Here is a 21063-nt window from a genome sequence, read left to right on the forward strand (position 1 = left end):
TGGAGTCATCCTAGCACAAAGGAAGATGGTAGTGGTTGTTGGAGGCCAATCATCTCAGCCCCAGGATATTGCTGCAGGAGTTCCTCAGGGCAGTGTCCTTGGCACAACCATCTTCAGCTGCTTCAACAATGACCTTCCCTCCATCATAAGATCAGAAATGGGGATGTTCGCTGATGATTGCACAGTGTTCAGTTCCATTTGCAACCCCTCAGATCTTGAAACAGTCCGTGCCTGCATGCAGCAAGACCTGGACAACATCCAGGCTTGGGCTGATAAGTGGCAAGTAAAATTCACGCCAGACAAGTGCCAGGCAATCACCATCTCCAACAAGAGAGAGTCACCTCCACTTGACATTCAACGGCATCACCATCGCCGAATCCCCCACCATCAATATCCTGGGGGTCACTATTGACCAGAAACTTAACTGGACCAGCCATATAAATACTGTGGCTACAAGAGCAGGTCAGAGGCTGGGTATTCTGTGGTGAGTGACTCACCTCCTGATTCCCCAAAGCCTTTCCACCATCGACAAGGCACAAGTCAGGAGTGTGATGGAATACTCTCCACTTGACTGGATGAGTGCAGATCCAACAACAATCAACAAGCTCGACACCATCCAGGACAAAGCAGCCCGCTTGATTGGCATCCCATCCACCACCCTAAACATTCACTCCCTTCACCAGTGCGTACCATCCACAGGATGCACTGCAGCAACTCGCCAAGGCTTCTTCCACAGCACCTCCCAAACCCACGACCTCCACCACCTAGAAGGACAAGGGCAGCAGGCACATGGGAACAACACCTGCACGTCCCCTCCAAGTCACACAACATCTCAACCTGGAAATATATCGCCGTTCCTTCATCGTCACTGGGTCAAAATCCTGGAACGCCCTACCTAACAGCACTGTGGGAGAACCTTCACCACACGGACTGCAGCAGTTCAAGAAGGTGGCTCACCACCACCTTCTCAAGGGCAATTAGGGATGGGCAATAAATTGCCAGCAACGCCCACATCTCATGAACAAATTTTTAAAAAGTACGCCACCCGGCATATTGGTAAAGGCTGAAATATAGCCGTCCATGGCCCATGTGTGAAACAGACGTTAGGCCCACTATTTGCAAATGCAAATGGCCTAACGCCTGTTTCAGGATCCCATCACAAAATTGAGCTTCACTGAACCAGCCAGCTGCGTTCAGGAAAATGTGATCTACATGTTGCCTTAAAGGGACCCCTGGAGGCTGCCACCAAAAGTAAGTTTTTAACAAAAATACTTACCTGAATGTGAAGCCGGGAGGAGCAGGAGTGCCCCTGCCAGCTCCCTAGCAGTCCCAAAGACCTGTCAGCTCCTGCTTGGCACTCTCCCGATCGCCCTCCTCCCTCTCGATTGCCTCCCCCCCTGAGGGCCGCTGCCGTCAACACAGCAGTCTTAAATTTACATTTGCTTCACCAGCGAGTTTCCTGGGGTCATTCACCAGGCGTCCGCACCTCGTTGGTCTAATTTAAATGAGGTCCAATATTGAGTGAACCTCAGGCCTACTGTTCTGGCGCAGAGATCGTTCCCTTCACCTAATTTGTGGCATCCAATTTCACCACCATAAGATTTGAAAGAAGCTCTGTTCTATCAAATAACAGTGATTATGTAAATATCCCAACATCTTGAATGCTCAAATTAGGAAAGTCAAGCTGGCTAAACAAGACAGCTGCACCTTGTGCTTTACACAGCCTCTACTTCAGTATAGAACATACTGGATTGTTCATTTTTACTATATAAGTGCAAGGCTGAGTAGAGCCTTAGTATCTGATTGGCTGGCAATCGATCATTAATTCTTAGTAAAGACACTTAGACTGAACAAATGCTAAATTCTAATAGAACCAACATAATAGAGCAGAACAAAGAGTCATCATTCTGAGGCTCAGTTCTCAATTCCCTACTGTCAACAGGAAGAATCAGAACAAAAAGTGTAATGTTCTAAAAATAAATGCAGGATTCTTAACAGAAAAGAAAAAGCAGAACAAAATGAGCTACCTAAAATAAATGTAAAAATGCTTCTTCCTGAATAATGTATTAATGACTACAGTGAATCATGTAGGAGATTTATTCTTGCTGGAATAAGGAAGAAAAGTGAAATCAAACCCTTTGCCTTCACTGTATGATTTAATAAATTCTTTCTCCACAAGGCCAGCCTCAAGCCTGCGTGATTAAGACTGTAGTGAACAATGTGATACACAATTCAGTGCGCAAAGTGAAATCATTTACTAAATGGGATAGAATTTTCACCTTTGCGCTGTCACACAAACAATCCAGGACCATTACAAATGTACTTTCAGGACAAATAATAGCTTGATATAAACAATGAATGGTAGACATGCACAGCAGGTTGGTCAACATTTGAAAGAGAAGTATTTTAATGTTTTAGTCAGGCATTATTCAACAAGGGAGTAGGCACAAGATTCTCCAGGACAAGCACATTCCGGTTTTTATTTTCCAACTGGCCAAATACCAGCTGCCCACTCTTGCTGCTTTGTGTGGCGGCTTAAGACAGAAGATTTTCTTTTAATATCAAATTTAATGTTTCAAAAGATTAAACTCCCTAAGTGAGTTAAATATTAAGTCACTGAGAAAAGACAGTACAAGTATAATCAGAGCTGTCTACGTTGAGCAAATTTTAATTGCAAGATATTCTGTATCCAATTAGCAATGAATCAGTGAAAGTACGTTCCAGAATTTAATGCAGACAAGTGTAAATTACTGCACATCTATAAAATATTAAATTAATTTTGTATGCTATGCACTCTTTATTTGGGCATCACCATTCAGTGACAGACAGTCAAACCTGCAGCTTCATAGGTGAAGCTTCATAAGGTCCAGAAGCTGCAGATCCCTGCATCTATATCTATAGCATCACAAAGGAGGAGACAGAGGAGGAGGTTGTAGTGTGGAGGAGGGAGATAGGGAGACATGAGGCCACAAAGGGATTTAAACATGTGGATGAGAATTTTACATTTTTTTTTATTTGTTCATGGGATGTTGTCGTCGCTGGCGAGGCCGGCATTTATTGCCCATCCCTAATTGCCCTCGAGAAGGTGGTGGTGAGCCGCCTTCTTGAACCGCTGCAGTCTGTGTGGTGAAGGTTCTCCCACAGTGCTGTTAGGTAGGACTTTCCAGGATTTTGACCCAGTGACGATGAGGAATGGCGATATATTTCCAAGTCTGGATGGTATGTGACTTGGAGGGGGAATGTGCAGGTGGTGTTGTTCCCATGTGCCTGCTGCCCTTGTCCTTCTAGGTGGTAGAGGCCGTGGGTTTGGGAGGTGCTGTCGAAGAAGCCTTGGCAAGTTGCTGCAGTGCATCCTGTGGATGGTACACACTGCAGCCACTGTGCGCCGGTGGTGGAGGGAGTGAATGTTTAGGGTGGTGGATGGGGTGCCAATCAAGCGGGCTGCTTTGTCCTGGATGGTGTTGAGCTTCTTGAGTGTTGTTGGAGCTGCACTGATCCAGGCAAGTGGAGATTATTCCATCACACTCCTGACTTGTGCCTTGTAGATGGTGGAAAGGCTTTGGGGAGTCAGGAGGTGAGACACTCGCCACAGAATACCCAGCCTCTGACCTGCTCTTGTAGCCACAGTATTTATGTGGCTGGTCCAGTTAAGTTTCTGGTTAATGGTGACCCCCAGGTTATTGATGGTGGGGGATTTGGCGATGGTAATGCCATTGAATGTCAAGGGGAGGTGGTTAGATTCTCTCTTGTTGGAGATGGTCATTGCCTGGCCCTTGTCTGGCAAGTTGTCAAATTTCAGGTGTTAGGAGACCAGTAGCCAAAGTAGGTCAGCGAGAATAAGGGTGATCGGTGAGCTGGACCTGATGCGGGATATGATATGGGCAACAGAGTTTTGGATGAGCTGAAATTTATGAACGGTGGTGCATCGGAGGTTAGTGTTAGCCATGGTTCAGTGATTGCACTCTCGCCTGAGTCAGAAAGTTATGAGTTCAAATCCCACACCAGAGACTTGAACATAAAATCTAGGCTGATACTCCAGTGCTGAGGGAGTATTGCACTGTCAGAGGCACCGTCTTTTGGATGAGACGTTAAACCGAGGCCCCGTCTGCCTTCTCAGGTGGATGTAAAAGATCCCATGGGACCCTTTTGAAGAAGAGCAGGGGCGTGCCCCCCCAGTGTCCTGGCCAATATTTATCCCTCAACCAACATCACTAAAACTGATTAACTTGTCATTGCTCTTGTGGGAATGACCATATAATTCGCATTTCGCGTTTTCTGCATTACAACAGTCACTACTTCATTAGCTGTAATTTGCTTTGGGATGTCCTGAGGTTGTGAAAAGCTCTATATAAATGCAAGTCTTTCTTTTTGGGGGGCCTGAAAACAGGCTCTGACTAATTTCCATGCCTAGGATTTTCCTCACCACAGCAATCTAAAAATAAATAAATTGCTGCCATTGCTGTTGTTGACTGCTCGTCCTGATTTACAATTTATACTCACTTTTATCATTTTTCCTTGCCCAGATTTATACACCTGCCTTTTAAAATCATGATTTTCTCCTTGATTTAATTTTTCACATTACCAGCCTATCAAAATGAAGATTTCCTCCGCTGGTACTCAGCTAAAAATAAATTAATATAATACCACTGCCACCCAACTACAAATAAATAGCCATGGCACAATTGTCACCTATCGGTCGATCACTCCATTTTTGTTTATTTCTTCCCCTCCTTTCTTTTAAATCAATTCAGCCAGCTTTTCCAATCCTATCACACTTTGATCATGACGCCTCTATTATTATAAAAGGCATGACCTCTGACTCACCGCATTGGGAAATCTGCTGCTGTATTTTTAAAACTAAAGAACTGAAAACAACTTTTTTTCTTCAGCTAAGAAATACAGCAGATAGCTGAAGTCAAGGCCCCGTTTTTAATGGACCAAAGTGGCACCTAATCTATCTAAACATTTGTCTTTATTGGCTGGGACCAATTAAAGCCACATTTAAAAACGTAAAAGAAATTTTAAGTCAAATACCAATATTATCAACATATTTTCCCCTAAATTACCCATGCATGTAGAAGTAAAATAAAAATAAGAAAAATCAATGGATGATCAGACTTTGTACAATCAGCTATTTACAATCTGAAGTTATTTGTAGATCTTCCGACACGTCTTGTGACTGCCATTGACTTGGGCCTGTCCTTAGCTTACTCACACCAACACAGAAAACATCGTGGTGATTCTAGCTTCATCCACTGAATATTACCCTCCCCTTCCATTGAATATCACCCTCCCCTTCCATTGAATATCACCCTCCCCTTCCATTGAATATCACCCTCCCCTTCCATTGAATATCACCCTCCCCTTCCATTGAATATCACCCTCCCCTTCCATTGAATATCACCCTCCCCTTCCCTTGAATATCACCCTCCCCTTCCATTGAATATCACCCTCCCCTTCCATTGAATATCACCCTCCCCTTCCATTGAATATCACCCACCCCTTCCACTGAATATCACCCACCCCTTCCATTGAATATCACCCTCCCCTTCCATTGAATATCACCCACCCCTTCCATTGAATATCACCCTCCCCTTCCACTGAATATCACCCTCCCCTTCCACTGAATATTACCCTCCCCTTCCATTGAATATCACCCTCCCCTTCCATTGAATATCACCCACCCCTTCCACTGAATATCACCCTCCCCTTCCATTGAATATCATCCTCCCCTTCCATTGAATATCACCCTCCCCTTCCATTGAATATCACCCACCCCTTCCACTGAATATCACCCTCCCCTTCCATTGAATATCACCCTCCCAATGGGTGATTCTAGATTCACCCATTCTCATTGACTGAAAGGAACTTTCCTCTTCAAATTACTGTAATTGCATCTCACTCCTGTCCATCACACCTTCAGTTTAGATTGTGGTCCATCTACTACTCCTCACACATGCCGAATTACATTTTCCACAGCGACTGCACTGTGGAAAATAGGGTCCTCCATATATGTGAGAGATTGCTGAATGTGGAAGGGTTGGTAAACCTGGGTATTATTGAACTTGTTTTTGCATTTCATCCCCCCACCCCCCACAACCCCACCAATAGCTACAGAGGGAAACTGCAGCTTTTTGGGATTGAAACTGTCAGCCTGGCTGAGGGCTTAGGGAAATTTTGACTATATAATCCTAGGCTTGTGTAATGCATACAAATCGGAATGTAATAATAACATGTTATATGTTAAAGGAATAGCCATACAGGGGTCTAAATGAGTTCCAGAATGTTGTCATATATGACTAGGGATAAATGTGGACACAACAGATGATTAAGTACTGAACGCTGTGATACTAGCAGAAACTGGCCAGCAGCTTCCAAAAAGCCTTTGACAAAATTCAGCACAAAAGGTTGCTATTTAAGCTCAAAATGATGAGGAATTAAGATAAAACCTGGGAATGGATAAGAAGTGCAGAGCAGAATCGTTGAACTAATAAGGTTAAATACAAATGAGGCCACCACTAAATGGATGGCTTGCGATGATATAAGAATTTTGATGGCTGTGGCACAGCCACTTGCTGTGATTTCCAAGACAGTTTTGCTCAGGTCAGTTTTGTGAACCAATATGGGGTATTCTGCGGAGAGTGGCTTACCTCCTGACTCCCCAAAGCCTATCCACCACCTACAAAGCACAAGTCAGGAGTGTGATGGAATTCTCTTAACTTGCCTGGATGGGTGGAACTGCAATATTGCTCAAGAAACTCAACACCATCCAAAGAAGCAATCTGCCTGATTGGCACTTCATCCACTAGCCTAAAGGTCCACTCCCTCCACCAACAGCGTTCATTGGCTGCAGTGTGTCCTGTCCACAAGATGCACTGCAGCAACTCGCCCAGGCTTTTCAACAGCACCTCTCAAACCTGCGACCTCCACCACCTAGAAGGACAAGAGCAGCAAACGCATGGGAACACCATCACCTCCAAGTTCCCCTCCAAGTTACACACCACCCTGATTTAGACAAATATTGATGGGCAATAAATGCCGACTTTGCCAGCAATGCTCATATCCTAAAAATGAATAATAAAAAAAAACAATTCCAAAAGAGTCAATGTGATAAGTTTTTGATTTCAACACATGGGAGCACAATCTGGTGGAGTAAATCACCCGATGATTTCAACGGAATGAAAATTGGGTGAGTTCTATAATGGGTGGGCAATCCGTTCTGCCAGATTACCACCTATGCGATAAGACAAAAAATTACCCAAATATGTTTATTTTAAATATATATCCAAGGAAGCTCCACCAAATTATACAAAAAAAAACTTCTTGAAGTCCACATGAGCAAAGCTCTGTAATAATTCTCCCTTCTCCTACTCTCCCCACGCACTAACAGCAGTGCAAGTAACTTTAACTGCCTGACCTTTCACATGACTTGTGCACAATTAGAACCCAGGACACATATTAAACTGGGTGTGTTAATTTTTCCTGATACTGCTGTTGGACTGATTAACTGAGGGGAGGTGGGAGAAAAAAAGAGCATCTGCATCTAATTTCGGATTGGTAGGAATACAGAGAGGGCCCAATTCCTGATGATCTAGTGATGGAATATCCATCTACATTTTAGTCGGCAATCTGGTAGGGTGGAACTTATGTGTTTTCCCTTGTGAGATAAAGATTTCCTCAGCGTGCTATCTGTAACTACGTCATAAACCTATTCTTTATAAATGGATTTACAATTTCATTTCACAGAAAATCTACTCTTATGCTTGATAGGCTAATTAGACTAGGGAAGGACATGTGTATCCAATTTGTAGTAGGACAGTGGTATCTACATTAAATTCTTGACAATAAGGAGGCAAAAGTGCATCACTGTTTGTTTTGGTGTGGGGCAAGGAGAGATGTGTTGCTATTCCCTAGTGTCCTAGAGAAGCTTATACTCCAGCCTGTCACCCTGGGATCAGTTCCACATTTTAAAGGCTCCAACACAAAAACTGAAAAATTGTGAGTAACCCCAGAAATGAAAACTGTTCACCATGTATTCTCAATACAGCAAGCAAGCTATACAGATACTGACAAAAGATTTTTAAAAGTAATAATCAACACTTGCCCTTTTCATCACTTTAAACAAATGATTGATTTCAATTTTAAGGAAAAACAATGAACTCAGTAGTATTTACATTTATAGGACAGTGTGATTCAGAGTTGACTTTACTTAAAGAAAAGGTACATCTTACCCCAGTGCCCATAATCCCTCAACATTAGAAAGGAAGTTAACCATACACTTATGGTGTCATTAAGTTGGTTTCGTTACCATCTAAAACTGCTGGTTAGCAGCATATGGGACAAACATTTTGTACAGGATTTTGTGGTACTTTTTATGACATGATTAAGTACAATTCCAATGATATCATGCATGGAGGATACTGTCCTCTGCCCATCATTCTTATTCACGATGTTACAAGTTGAATGTCTTGATGTTACACAAGGGAAAGTTTGCACCAAATGTCTGCTTCCAGGTCCCCTCCACCATGAAGTTCTAAAGAATAAAACACTAATAAGGGACAATTGAAAGACACCAGTAACAATATAGAAATCTCCCTCTACAACAGTTGGGATCGCGGAGCCATTGAATAAAATGTACTTCCCCTTTTAAAAAAAACCTCAAGAAGCTATTTTATCTTCACCAAAAATAGCCTTTGCTGATTGAAATAAAAGCTAATGTACGGTATACCTCTTAAACATTTCATTGCTATCCCATTTTTATTACAGGTTTTCTCCTGACAATGCTGCTGAAATGGCAACAAACTCTTAATATGAAATCTCTTGTTTTATTGGAGGTCAGTGACAGCAAGCAGCAAAAAGGTTGTTTCCAGCTATTCCCTCGGTCTGCAATGTAAACAAAACTGGTGCTGACGCCAGAGATAGAGGCAGCAAACTATCATGACACTACCAGACCAGGCATCTGAAGTGCTCCTGCTCCTCTCTGTATAAGAAGTGATGGTGTTTTACAATCAGTCATTGGTACAGATTCCCTGGATATTGGGTAAGTGTTAGGAATGAAGGAAAATAGTCTTTAAAAGCTCTTGTGACTGTATGTACGCAAGTCACCTCTGCTGTGTAAGTGCAGCTGTTCTAAAAAATCTTTCTGAAACTACTTTTTCTTTCATTCCAATAACTTTCCAAATAACCGGGGAGAGTCTGTACAGGTGAAAACACTTTACTCCCTGCACAGAGATGAGCAGGACTTTAGATCAATAGAACCTGAAGCAGTTCTGTAATGTAAGAGGGCCTGTATCATTTTGCCAGTCATTTGGGGCAAATACACACCTCCAGAACAGCCCTAGTGGTTCCTAACAGTGAATCCATTTTTTTCACCCACACTCAGACATCATGCTGATTGAAGAAAGAGAGTGCTTGTGATTGAGGATCTTAAAATATAAAACACAAAAGCAACAAATGACTTTGACTTGAAGTAGGCAGACTTTGGGTGACACAGGCAAGCAGAGTGATATTCTGAGTGGCAATTCATTTGAAATATTAACTTAAATCTATAATTTTGTATTTTGTTTTAACATAGCACACAAAATAATTCTCTCTTCTGTGAGTTCTTGTTTGAATTTGTAGCGGATACAGCCACAGTAAAATAACCATTGGTGGTAATTGGTTAAAAAAATGATTTAATGATGAGTAACTGTATAAAAGTTACCTCAAGATCAACACCAGGGAGATAAAAGACACATAACTGGAAAGTTATTGCGTGAAATAATTCCAAATGAGAGGTTAAAAGCCTTCAATGAACACACTGTTACCAGCAAATGCATATAATCAGTTTTTAAAAAAAATATCCTTGGAATAAGGGCAATGCTGACAAGGAAGTATTTATTGTCCATCCCGAGTTGACCTGAGAGCATTAAGAGTCACATCTATACCAGGTAAGGGCAGCAGGTTCCATTCCCTGAAAGACATTAGTGAACTCCTGGGTTTTACAACAATCCGACGGCTTTACTACTGCTAACTACAAATTACCAGATATTTTTCAGTTCAGTTTCAGAACTTGCCACAGTGAGATTATGAACTCAGGACCTTTGTATTGCTAGGCAAGTACCAGAACCATTATGTTACCATAAGTTTACAAATGTTAATTGGGGCAAACACAATGAGTGAATCAATTATGTCACCTTGTTGCAGTTCACACCATCTCTTCTTTACAAACCTGATGGAGTTCACGGGCAAAATATTTACCAGGCAGCGACTGTTATGGACAGCTGGGGCAGGATTTTAACTGCCAAGTCTGGGTGGGTTCGGGGCACGGGGGGCAAACAAAATCACATTTTTATGCAGCGGGAGGGAATTCCGGCTCCAACCTGCCGAGAAACACATATGACCCAGATGCATCTGGGTGCGCGCACAGATCGGGAAGCTGGAAGTCCCGCCGGCAATTAAATCCGGCGGGCCGATAATTAAAGGGGTAAATGTACCTCATCGAGGTGCTTAAGGAAGTTTTTTTTTGCATCTTGGACACTTAAAAAAATTTTAACTTTACCTAGGCGGCTTTCCCACGGCTTCCGATTCACGTCTGGTGAAACCAGGCGGGAATGGTCGGATCAATGAAAATAGACTAAATAAATTTTTTAAATTACATTTCCCATTGTAAAAAATAAATAAATATACCTTACAAATGATGTCACCTGCCCACTCCCCCCTGCTCCGATGTCCGATGTCTCTCCAATGTCCGAAGTTTCCCCCCCCACACCGATCTTTGTCGCCCCTCCCTCCTCTCTCCCAACGGTCAATGAGGTCTCTCTCTCTCTCTCTTTCTCCCCCACCCCCCTCGGATGTGTAGCTCCTCTCTGCCGGGTGCGAAACCCAGAAGAGGCATTGATTGGCCTCATTAAGGTCACGATCACAGATTGCAACCCGTCTACTTCCCTTCCAGTTTCGCACCCGCAAATCCTTCCCCGCCACCCCCCGACCCCCCCACCCCCCCCAGTTCTCTTCCCACTGGCATGCCCTTGGTCTCTGATTAAAGCCCAAATCAATACAGAACTCATTTCTCAGTCCTAAATATTTGTAAATTCGTGAGATTGGGTTGAACTTCCTTAATCATTTACAATGACTGATGCTGATCAAAATCAATTACTAAGTACATACCCTCTTGTAAAGAAAAAGAGAAAAAGCATGATCACTACGCACAATTCATTAACAACACTCAAATGTGTAGTCATCCCTGTACATCATGGTTACTTGCTGCATGTATTCATTTCTGTACTGAAGTTTACATTTAAAACTTAAAAAGCCATATAAATACAAAATTGACTGTTACTGCAGCACCACTCCCTCTGAAAATACATTCTCAAAAAATTCCAACATTCTCAATTTTAAATTAATTTATTTATACACATGCACACTGTGGAGTCACATGGCTCATTCCTCACTCTCTATTTGAATCAAAGGCACTACCTGGCATATTTCTGAACTTAATGTGAGTGATGCCAAATATCAGTGAATGAAATAAGAAAAGTAATTTCTAGCCATCTAGTGAAATAAAACCAGAAAATAAACTTAAGAGAGACAAATTTCTTGCACATCCCAATAGTGCACAAGTAAATTGTAATCAAGTCTTAGTCTACTCAGTGATAGTTAATACTCCAGTCACAAGAACGTCTTTTTATTAGCAACTATTTGTCCATCTGACCTAATGTGCTCTACAAAACTCTACAAAATTTTGAAGTACAATTATTATTTATCATACAACTAGTTTTCTATGATATAAAGCTGAATATTCCTTTTTTTGCTTCAAACTGGGACTATGACACCAATGTCAGTGTTCAAATATGTCACTATTATCAAGTGTCTTATCCCACCCAGACTATCAGACAGTGACAGCTAGATCCCAAACTACCTAAAGCCAACACAGCAAAGCAGGAGAAATGTAAAGTTTACACCACTCACCTGGACGTGTTGGAGAACTCATGACTCAGTGGGGGTCGAGTACTTCTAATCAGCTGCTTCTTATGCAATAGAGCACAGAGACAGTACGCAGCAGTGTCCGCAAAATCCGAAGCTTGGAGACTTGCCCTTTTAGCATTGGCTGCATTCAGCACAATACCACAGAGGTAAAAAGGGCCCTAAAAGGAAAACAGAAAGGGAAACTCATATAAACAATTTTATTTTACAAAAGATTCTAAAATAAGAATTTCTTTCAATATTGTCAACTGTCCAACTGCACACCAATTGAGTTCAAAGGCATTTTGTTTAATGATCTCAGTGCAAAGTCACTCCTTTTGATTTGCATTTTACTGCAATTCTACAATGCCTTTTCACATGTGGACTGCTACTAAAGTGAATAAAGAACAGAAGGGATGGGTTTCAATACTGTAATCTTTGGGATTACAACACTTTTTAAAAACAAAAATACACATTTTCATTCCAGTTGTTAATGAAGTGTGTATATGAAAGTTGCAGGAAGTATTCCATTAGTTTTGGTACTCATAAATATACAAAGTTATAAACATAACATGATGTTTAGGCTCAATTGTAATTTCTGTCACTATAAGATTTCAGAAGAGCCATAGCAAAATTATCCACTTCCTCTAAGGAAATTACATTTGAGTAGATCAGTTAGCTTTTTCTTGCTTGCTTTTTAAAAACTGATTTATCAGTTAACAATAAACAAATAACAGTTTGGATGAATCACTCATAATAACAAGATGTGAGGTTAGATCAGGCAACAAAGCAACTCTTAGAATCCTCCTTTAAATCCATTAACTATTAAAGTACAAAGCACCTTTGTTGTAAAATTTCTGTGCATTCAACAGAGTTAACAATTTAGGATGCATTTACAGTCTGAGACCATTAGCTACAGTTTAGGTTTGGGACAGGTAGAATCCTGTTTAAATTGCTTGGCTCATGCCTGACTGGAACTTTAACTTTCCTTTTTAGGAGAGAGCTCTGCACATACCTGGATACATGCATGGGTAGAGCTGTCTCCCAGAAGTTAGAAATGTAAATGTTTGGAGAGCAGGGAGGGGAGAATCTCCGTTCTCTAAACATTTAAACGAAGGTCAAGCAGACTAGAAAGTGTCCAGGACGTCCAATTTTTCAAACTAGGTTCGATACCACGTTGGATTTACACTCCACATGGGGTCAAAGTGGTGTGATACTACAGGGACCTTACTCCAGAATTACACTGCCAGTTCGCATCGATGATAAACCTGCAGTGTACATAAGAACATAAGAAATAGGAGCAGGAGTAGGCCACCCGGCCCCTCGAGCCTGCTCCGCCATTCAACACGATCATGGCTGATCTTCTACCTAAACACCATTTTCCTGCACTATCCCCATATCCCTTGATGCCTTTAATATCTAGAAATCTATCGATCTCTGTTTTGAATGTATTCAATGACTGAGCCTCCACAGCCCTCTGGCGTAGAGAATTCCAAAGATTCACCACCCTCTGGGTGAAGAATTTCTCCTCATCTCAGTCCTAAATGGCCTATCCCTTATTCTGAGACTGTGACCCCTGGTTCTAGACTCCCCAGCCAGGGAAATCATCCTCCCTGCATCTACCCTGTCGAGCCCTGTAAGAATTTTGTATATTTCAATGAGATCACCTTTCATTCTTCTAAACTCTAGAGAATACAGGCCTAGTCTACTCAATCTCTCCTCATACGACAATCCCGCCATCCCAGGAATCGGTCTGGTGAACCTTCGTTGCACTCCCTCTATGGCAAGTATATCCTTTCTTAGGTAAGGAGACCAAAATTGTGCACAATACTCCAGGTGTGGTCTCACCAAGGCCCTGTATAATTGCAGTAAGACATCTTTACTCCTGTACTCAAATCCTCTTGTAATAAAGGCCAACATACCATTTGCCTTCCTAATTGCTTGCTGCACCTGCATGTTAGCTTTCAGTGACTGGTGTACAAGGACACCCGGGTTCCTTTGAACATCAACATTTCCCAATCTCTCACCATTTAAAAAATACTCTGCATTTCTGTTTTTCCTACCAAAGTGGATAACTTCACATTTTTCCACATTATATTCCATCTGTCATGTTCTTGCCCACTCACTTAACCTGTCTATATGCCCTTGAAGCCTCTTTACATCCTCCTCACAACTCAAATTCCCACCTAGTTTTGTGTCATCAGCAAACTTGGTTTGATCCCCTCATCCAAATCATTGATATAGATTGTGAATAGCTGGGGCCCAAGCACCGATCCCTGCGGTACCCCACTAGTCACAGTCTGCCAACCTGAAAAAGACCTGTTTATTCTTACTCTCTGTTTTCTGTCTGTTAACCAATTCTCAATCCATGTCAGTATATTACCCCCTATTCCATGTACTCCAACTTTGTTCACCAACCTCCCATGTGGAACCTCATTGAAAGCATTCTGAAAATCCAAATACACCACATCCACTGGTTCCCCCTTATCTATTCTACCAGTTACATCCTCAAAGAACTCCAATAGATTTGTCAAACATGATTTCCCTTTCATAAATCCATGTTGACTCTTCTAAATCCTATTATTATTTTTTAAGTGTCCTGTTATCACATCCTTAATAATAGATTCTAGCATTTTCCCTACTACTGATGCCAGGCTAACAGGTCTGTAGTTCCCTGTTTTCACTCTCCCTCCTTTCTTGAATAAATGCACACTAATATAAGAACATAAGAAATAAGAGCAGGAGTAAGCAATACGGCCCTCAAGCCTGCTGCGCCATTCATGAAGATCATGGCTGATCTTCTACCTCAACTCCACTTTCCCGCCCTATTCCCATATCCCTTGATTCCCATAGTGTCCAAAAATTCCCATGCAATAGTGATATTATGTGATTTAATGATAACAAAAATTGCTACTCGCTTTATTAAAAATAAAGGTGGTGTATACTTCACCCTGTAAATGGTGTTTGAGCAGAGTCCTTGCTGCTTAAGTTATGTGTTTGATTCCATTTGGTGCTGGTTTTCACTGATTTTCATGATAAGTTGCACATTCCAGTTCCCTCAAGTAGATTTCAGCCAATTGGTTTAGTTGGATGTTCCATTTGGTTTAAAGACACGTAGTGCAGATTTTCTTAATCTGAACCACTCAGGAGCATACAAAATCCTGACCAGTCCCCCAAAATTACAAGCAGGTAACAGTTTGCTTATCTACCATTGGAATGCATCCCTCCCCAGCTAGATCAACACAAAAAGACAATAGTCACTGAATTAACTTTATTTAAAAAAGGCAACTTTTGTAGAACAGAGAAAATGACATCACTCACATGTGGCTATCTCTAGAAAAGGCAGTGCAAAGGCATTGCATAAACAAACCATCCACAATATATTTTTCCTTTGTCGTTGCTGGGATTTAAACCCAGAGGCGCAACAACAAGTGTCTATATTTTAATCATCCCTTACTTTCGACTTAACGCACTCCCAAAATCATCTTCTTCACCAAGCCCACTAATTCCCCATGCCTTAGTGAATTGACTTGAAAATCTATATTGTACCCTTCAAATCCCATTGTTATCTCACCCCACCCCATCTCAACAATCTGCTTCAACTGTTTTCCCTATACACACCCTCCACTCCTCTAGCAATAATTTATTACTCAGTTCCCGCTTCCTCCACAGCACCATCAGCAGCTGCACCTTCAGTCATCACGCTTTATCCACTGAACTCCGTCCCGAAATATCGGCACCTTGTCACCTCCCGCCCCACTTTCAAGGACCTTGAAAGACTTTCTCTTCAACCATTCTTTTAACCCTTTCAACCATCACACTCTCCCTTTCTCCAACCTGCTTGGAGTCTTCCGTTTTGTCCACCACACTGTAAAGCACTCTGAGATTCTCTTGTGTGTGGGGGGAGTGCAATCAAGATTTGTTTTTTGTTGTAACTGAGAGGAAGGGCAGGGAGATTGTCCTCTTCAGATAAATATTTATCCATCCGACTTTGGATATTTTGTACATCTCAATGGTGTTGCTGTTCAGGGTCACAGTTCACAGTTGCTCATGCCAGAATTTCACACTTGTAACAATTATTTATTTTGTTTAACAACTCAAATCTGACCCAAACCAAGAAAAATTTGATTTGACTCAAGTTAATTAAATGTCAAATTTGAATACATTCATTTCTCCACCTTCTTCATTGCATATTGTCAGACCCAGTGTTGGATCAGTGGGCGACCCTTTCTCTAACAATCCTAGTCCTGTACAGATAAGATTTACATCATTCAAGAAACTATGTTTTGTAGCTAACCTAATCTGAATACGTAGACCAGATTTGATTAGCATGAGTTAGGAATACATTATCCCTAGTAACATAATTATGCTCTACAAAACTGGATTTACAGAATATGACTTATTGGGGAAAACCTAGATTGCAACAAATAATTTGCTTATGAACATTAGGCCAAATTAGAATTTTTACCATAATCTCCACATACCATAAGGATGAAGGATTATGCTGCCTACGATTTTTGTCCTGTCTGCCTCTTAAGCAGCATCTGGACAGAGCACAGAAAGGAAAATCTGGTGAAGAGGATTGCACGCCGGTAACAGAACCCACCCAATTTTTCTTCAGTGAAAAATTAATGGCTTCTGTTATCGGCATGCAATCCCCTCCCCAGATTTTCCTTCCTGCATTTCACCCAGGTGATGCTTAACGCCCAGGGAGTAAAGACAAAAATCTACCCCATAAACCGCCAGACAAGTGCCAGGCAATGACCATCTCCAACAAGAGAGTCTAACCACCTCCCCTTGACAGAGACAGGTCAGAGAGTGACCATATTCTCCGACTTAACTGTGTGCAATGCTACAGAAGGTTGACTTCACCGAATCCCCCACCATCAACATCCTGGGGGTCACCATTGACCAGAAACAAAACTGGACCAGCCACATAAATACTGTGGCTACAAGAGCAGGTAAGAGGCTGGGTATTCTGTGGTGAGTGACTCACCTCCTGATTCCCCAAAGCCTCTTCACCATCTACAAGGCACAAGTCAGGAGTGTAATGGAATACTCTCCACTTGACTGGATGAGTGCAGATTCAACAACACTCAAGAAGCTCGACACTATCCAGGACAAAGCAGTTCGTTTGATTGGCCCTCATCCACTACCCTAAAGATTCACTCCCTTCACCACCGGTGCACCGTGACTGCAGTGTGTACCATCCACAGGATGCACTGCAGCAACTCACCAAGGCTACTTCGACAGCACCTCCCAAACCCACGACCTCTACCACCTAGATGGACAAGGGCAGCAGGCACATGGGAACAACACCACCTGCATGTTCCCCTCCAAGTCACACACCATCCCGACTTGGAAATATATCGCTGTTCCTTCATCGTCGCTGGGTCAAAATCCTGGAACTCCCTACCTAACAGCAGTGTGGGAGAACCTTTACCACACAGATTGCAGTGGTTCAAGAAGGCGGCTCACCACCACCTTCTCAGGGCAATTAGGGATGGGCAATAAAATGCTGGCCTCGCCAACAACACCCACATCCCATGAACGAATTTTTTAAAAATTAATATTAACTAGTCAACCTTCTGTAGCATTGCACACAGTTAAGTCGGAGAATATGGTCACTCTCTAACCTGTCTCTGTTGTTCATGTTGATATTTTTCTCTATCTCTCCTTTTCTTCTGTGCCTCTCTTCTTTTCTGCTCTTCTGATTCTCTCCCCTTCATTTTTCTTTTTGTTTCTCTCAGTCATCTTTTCTTTCCAGGTGGGCGGTATTGGGTGGCACAGCATGGTGTAATGGGAAAATTGGTGTTTGCACCATATTTCTGGAGGTTTTGTGACTGTTCTGCCAAAGCTAAAGTAGACAAGTGGAGAACCCCACAGAAATTCACCCCATGAAAGTTTTAGTTAAAGACAAGACAAAAAATGGCAATAAAAAAAAATCAGGAAGCACCTTGAGCACTTTGTGGGAAATCAGTGTGTCACATAGTGTGATACTTTTAACATTGAAAATAACTATCACAGCGCCACCTACAGGAGTAACAGATACTGCAGGTGCTTCAATTGAGTTTTCATTGCAATCCGCACACTGAATTTAATATATAATAGATCTTTAGCTTGACTTGCAGAGCTGCCAATTTTCTGGCTATTAATTTTAATGGGAGGGACGTTATGTTAGAACTGTATAAAACACTAGGTAGGCCACAGCTTGAGTACTGCGAACAGTTCTGGTCACCACATTACAGTAAAGACGTGGTTGTACTAGAGAGGGTACAGAGGAGATTTACAAGGATGTTGCCAGGACTGGAAAATTTTTGCTATGAGGAAAGATTGGATAGGCTGTGGTTACCTACGAACATACAAACATATGAATTAAGAGCAGGAGTAGGCCATTTGGCCCCTCGAGCCTGCTCTGCCATTTGATAAGATCATGGCTGATCTGATTGTGACCTCAACCCTACTTTCCCGTCTACCCACTATAACTTTTGACTTCCATGTTAATCAGTAATCTATCTAACTCAGCCTTAAAAATATTCAATGATCCTGCCTCCACCACTCTCTGGGGAAGGGAGTACCATAGACTCACGACCCTCAGAGAAAAAAATTCTCCTCATCTCCGTCTTAAATGGGAGACCCCTTATTTTTAAACTGTGGCCACTAGTTCTAGTCTCTCCCACAAGGCCAAACATCCCCTCAGCATCTACCCCTTCTAGTCCCCTCAGGATCTTATATGTTTCAATAAGATCACCTCTCATTCTTCTAGACTCCAGTGGAGACAGCTCAACTTGTGCAACCTTTCCTCCTAAGATAACCCCCTCATCCCAGAAATCAGTCGCGTGAACCTTCTCTGAACCGCCTCCAAAGCAATTATGTCCTTTCTTAAATAAGGAGACTAAAACTGCACACAGTATTCTAGATGTGGTCTCACCAATGTCCTGTACAACTGTAGCAAAACATCTCTACTTTTATATTCCATTCCCCTTGCAGTAAATGACAACATTCCATTTGCCTTCCTAATCACTTGCTGTACCTGCATACTAACTTTTTGTGACACCCAGATCCCTCTGTACCTCAGAGTAGTTTTCTTTGAAACAAAGGAGGCTGAGGGGAGATTTAATTGAGGATCTAAAATTATGTGGGCCCTATATAGAGTGGATAGGGAGGACCTAGTTCCCTTAGCAGAGGGGTCAGTGACAAGGGGCATAGATTTAAAGTAATTGGTAAAAGGATTAGAGGGCAGCTGAGGAGAAATTTTTTCACCCAGAGGGTGGTGGAGGCCTGGAACTCACTGCCTGAAAGGGTGGTAGAGGCAGAAACCCTCAACTCATTTAAAACATACATGGATGTGCACCTGAAGTGCCGTAACCTACAGGGCTATGGACCAAGTGCTGGGAAAGTGGGATTAAGCTGGATAGCTCTTTTCCACCGGCATGGACACGATGGGCCGAACGGCCTCCTTCTGTGCCATAACTTTCTATGAATCTATGCTTCTATAAATCAGGAGTACCATGAATCAAGCAGGCAGACCGCCAAGCCTGATCTGTGCTACCATTGAATGAGACTCCATGAGGCTGACTTACAACTTCAGGGCTAAAGTGTTGTAGTTCTCTTTGCATTTAGGACTTCCACAAACAAACATTCAAGTCAAGTTACGACTACGAACATATAGTGGTGCAGCAATGTCTTCTTGTTTCAAATGCCTTCAGGGACACTGTTAAGTTTAGATTTATAAAAATCCTCATTAATGTTTGATAAATTTTGACTGAGCCAGGAAGGAATCCTCCTTCAATTACAGCAATCTTAAATCAGGCAATGAAATCAACAGAAATTATGATCAAAGGATTACTCTGATCATAGTCATCCTTTCACAGGCTAAAAGATAATTATCTTCTGCTGATTCAAGTTTAATTATTGCTGCTTAAAGTTAGGAATGTGATAAAATGATCAAGATTTAAAGGAGGCATATCATCTTTCAAAATCATCCTGCAGTTGAGGTTTATGCGGTGCAATGGGTCAGCATGTTGTCCTACATTACAACAGTGACTACACTTCAAAAAAATACTTCATTGGCTGTATAGCGCTTTGGGATGTACTGAGGTCATGAAAGGGGCTATATAAAATGCAAATTCTTCCATTCTTTCTTTTCATCTCTGGTATCTGGATTCGAATGCAGCCCAGTGTAATGAGACTAAAATTTCCCCCCACTCTGCTGTTGCAAGGATTCTATTTGATATGAATTTCAATCTAATTCTTAGTGGGCATTGAGCAGGAACAGTGTTCCATTCCCCAGCATTCACTTTGTTTGATTATCTTCTAAATATGTATCAGTGTTAATGTTAATATTTCATTAATTGAAAATTTTTAAAATATATTTATGTATAGAGTTTTTTTAAAAAACAAATCTTTGAAGACAAATACTCCATTGGGCCAATACAATCAGATCCATCATGGAAGTGGTCCTGAGTCAGTTCTAATGTTCATACTAATTATGTTTTAGAGCAGAAGGGTACGGTAGCATAGTGGTTATGTTACTGGGCTAGTAATCCAGAGGCCTGGATGAAAATCCAGAGTCATGAGTTCAAATCCTACCACAGCAGCTGGTGAATTTAAATTCAATTAATTTAATTAATTAAATAAAAATCTGGAATTAAAATACTAGTATCAGTAATGGCCATGAAACTACTGGATTGTTGTAAAAACCCATCTGGTTCACTAATGTCCTTTAGGGAAGGAAGCCTGCTGCCCTTACCTGGTCTGGCCTATATGTGACTCCAGACCCACAGCAATGTGGTTGATTCTTAATTGCCCTCTGAAATGGCCTAGCAAGCCACTCAGTTGGAAAATCTCAAGAAGGCAGCTCACCACCACCTTCTCAAGGGCAATTAGGGATGGGCAATAAATGCACGAATAAATAAGTGAACAAATAAAAAAAAAAGTTGCAAAAATCAGCATTATTAAATTTATAACTAATATATCATGACCAGTGCTATAATGGATTGTGATAGTCACTTAATATATAAATTTTCTGTTATGCAATGTATTTTTGGATCCCAATGTAACTGCCAAGATTATGACCGAAGGAATTTCAGAGCCTCTTGTCAGGAATTTCCTTGGAGA

At 41.7% G+C, this 21063-nt stretch overlaps 1 protein-coding gene across 6 annotated transcripts in view; it reads right to left on the reverse strand.

Annotated features, from left to right (window-relative positions):
• The window catches only part of LOC137340905 (histone deacetylase 9-like), a 641963-nt gene extending 629850 nt beyond the window's left edge, over positions 1-12113 (reverse strand). For 3 of the 6 annotated variants that reach the window (XM_068003748.1, XM_068003726.1, XM_068003760.1), the window contains exon 1: positions 11950-12112. In XM_068003748.1, coding sequence (XP_067859849.1) covers positions 11950-11971 — 22 coding nt within the window. In that variant the 5' untranslated portion in view covers positions 11972-12112. Of the gene's footprint in view, positions 1-11949 lie in introns of all 6 variants that reach the window. The other 3 variants (XM_068003718.1, XM_068003710.1, XM_068003754.1) reach the window with 2 other exon arrangements.
• Positions 12114-21063: the final 8950 nt, after the last annotated feature.

The sequence above is a fragment of the Heptranchias perlo genome, chromosome 2, assembly GCF_035084215.1.
Source record: "Heptranchias perlo isolate sHepPer1 chromosome 2, sHepPer1.hap1, whole genome shotgun sequence".
Lineage (NCBI taxonomy): Eukaryota > Metazoa > Chordata > Chondrichthyes > Hexanchiformes > Hexanchidae > Heptranchias > Heptranchias perlo.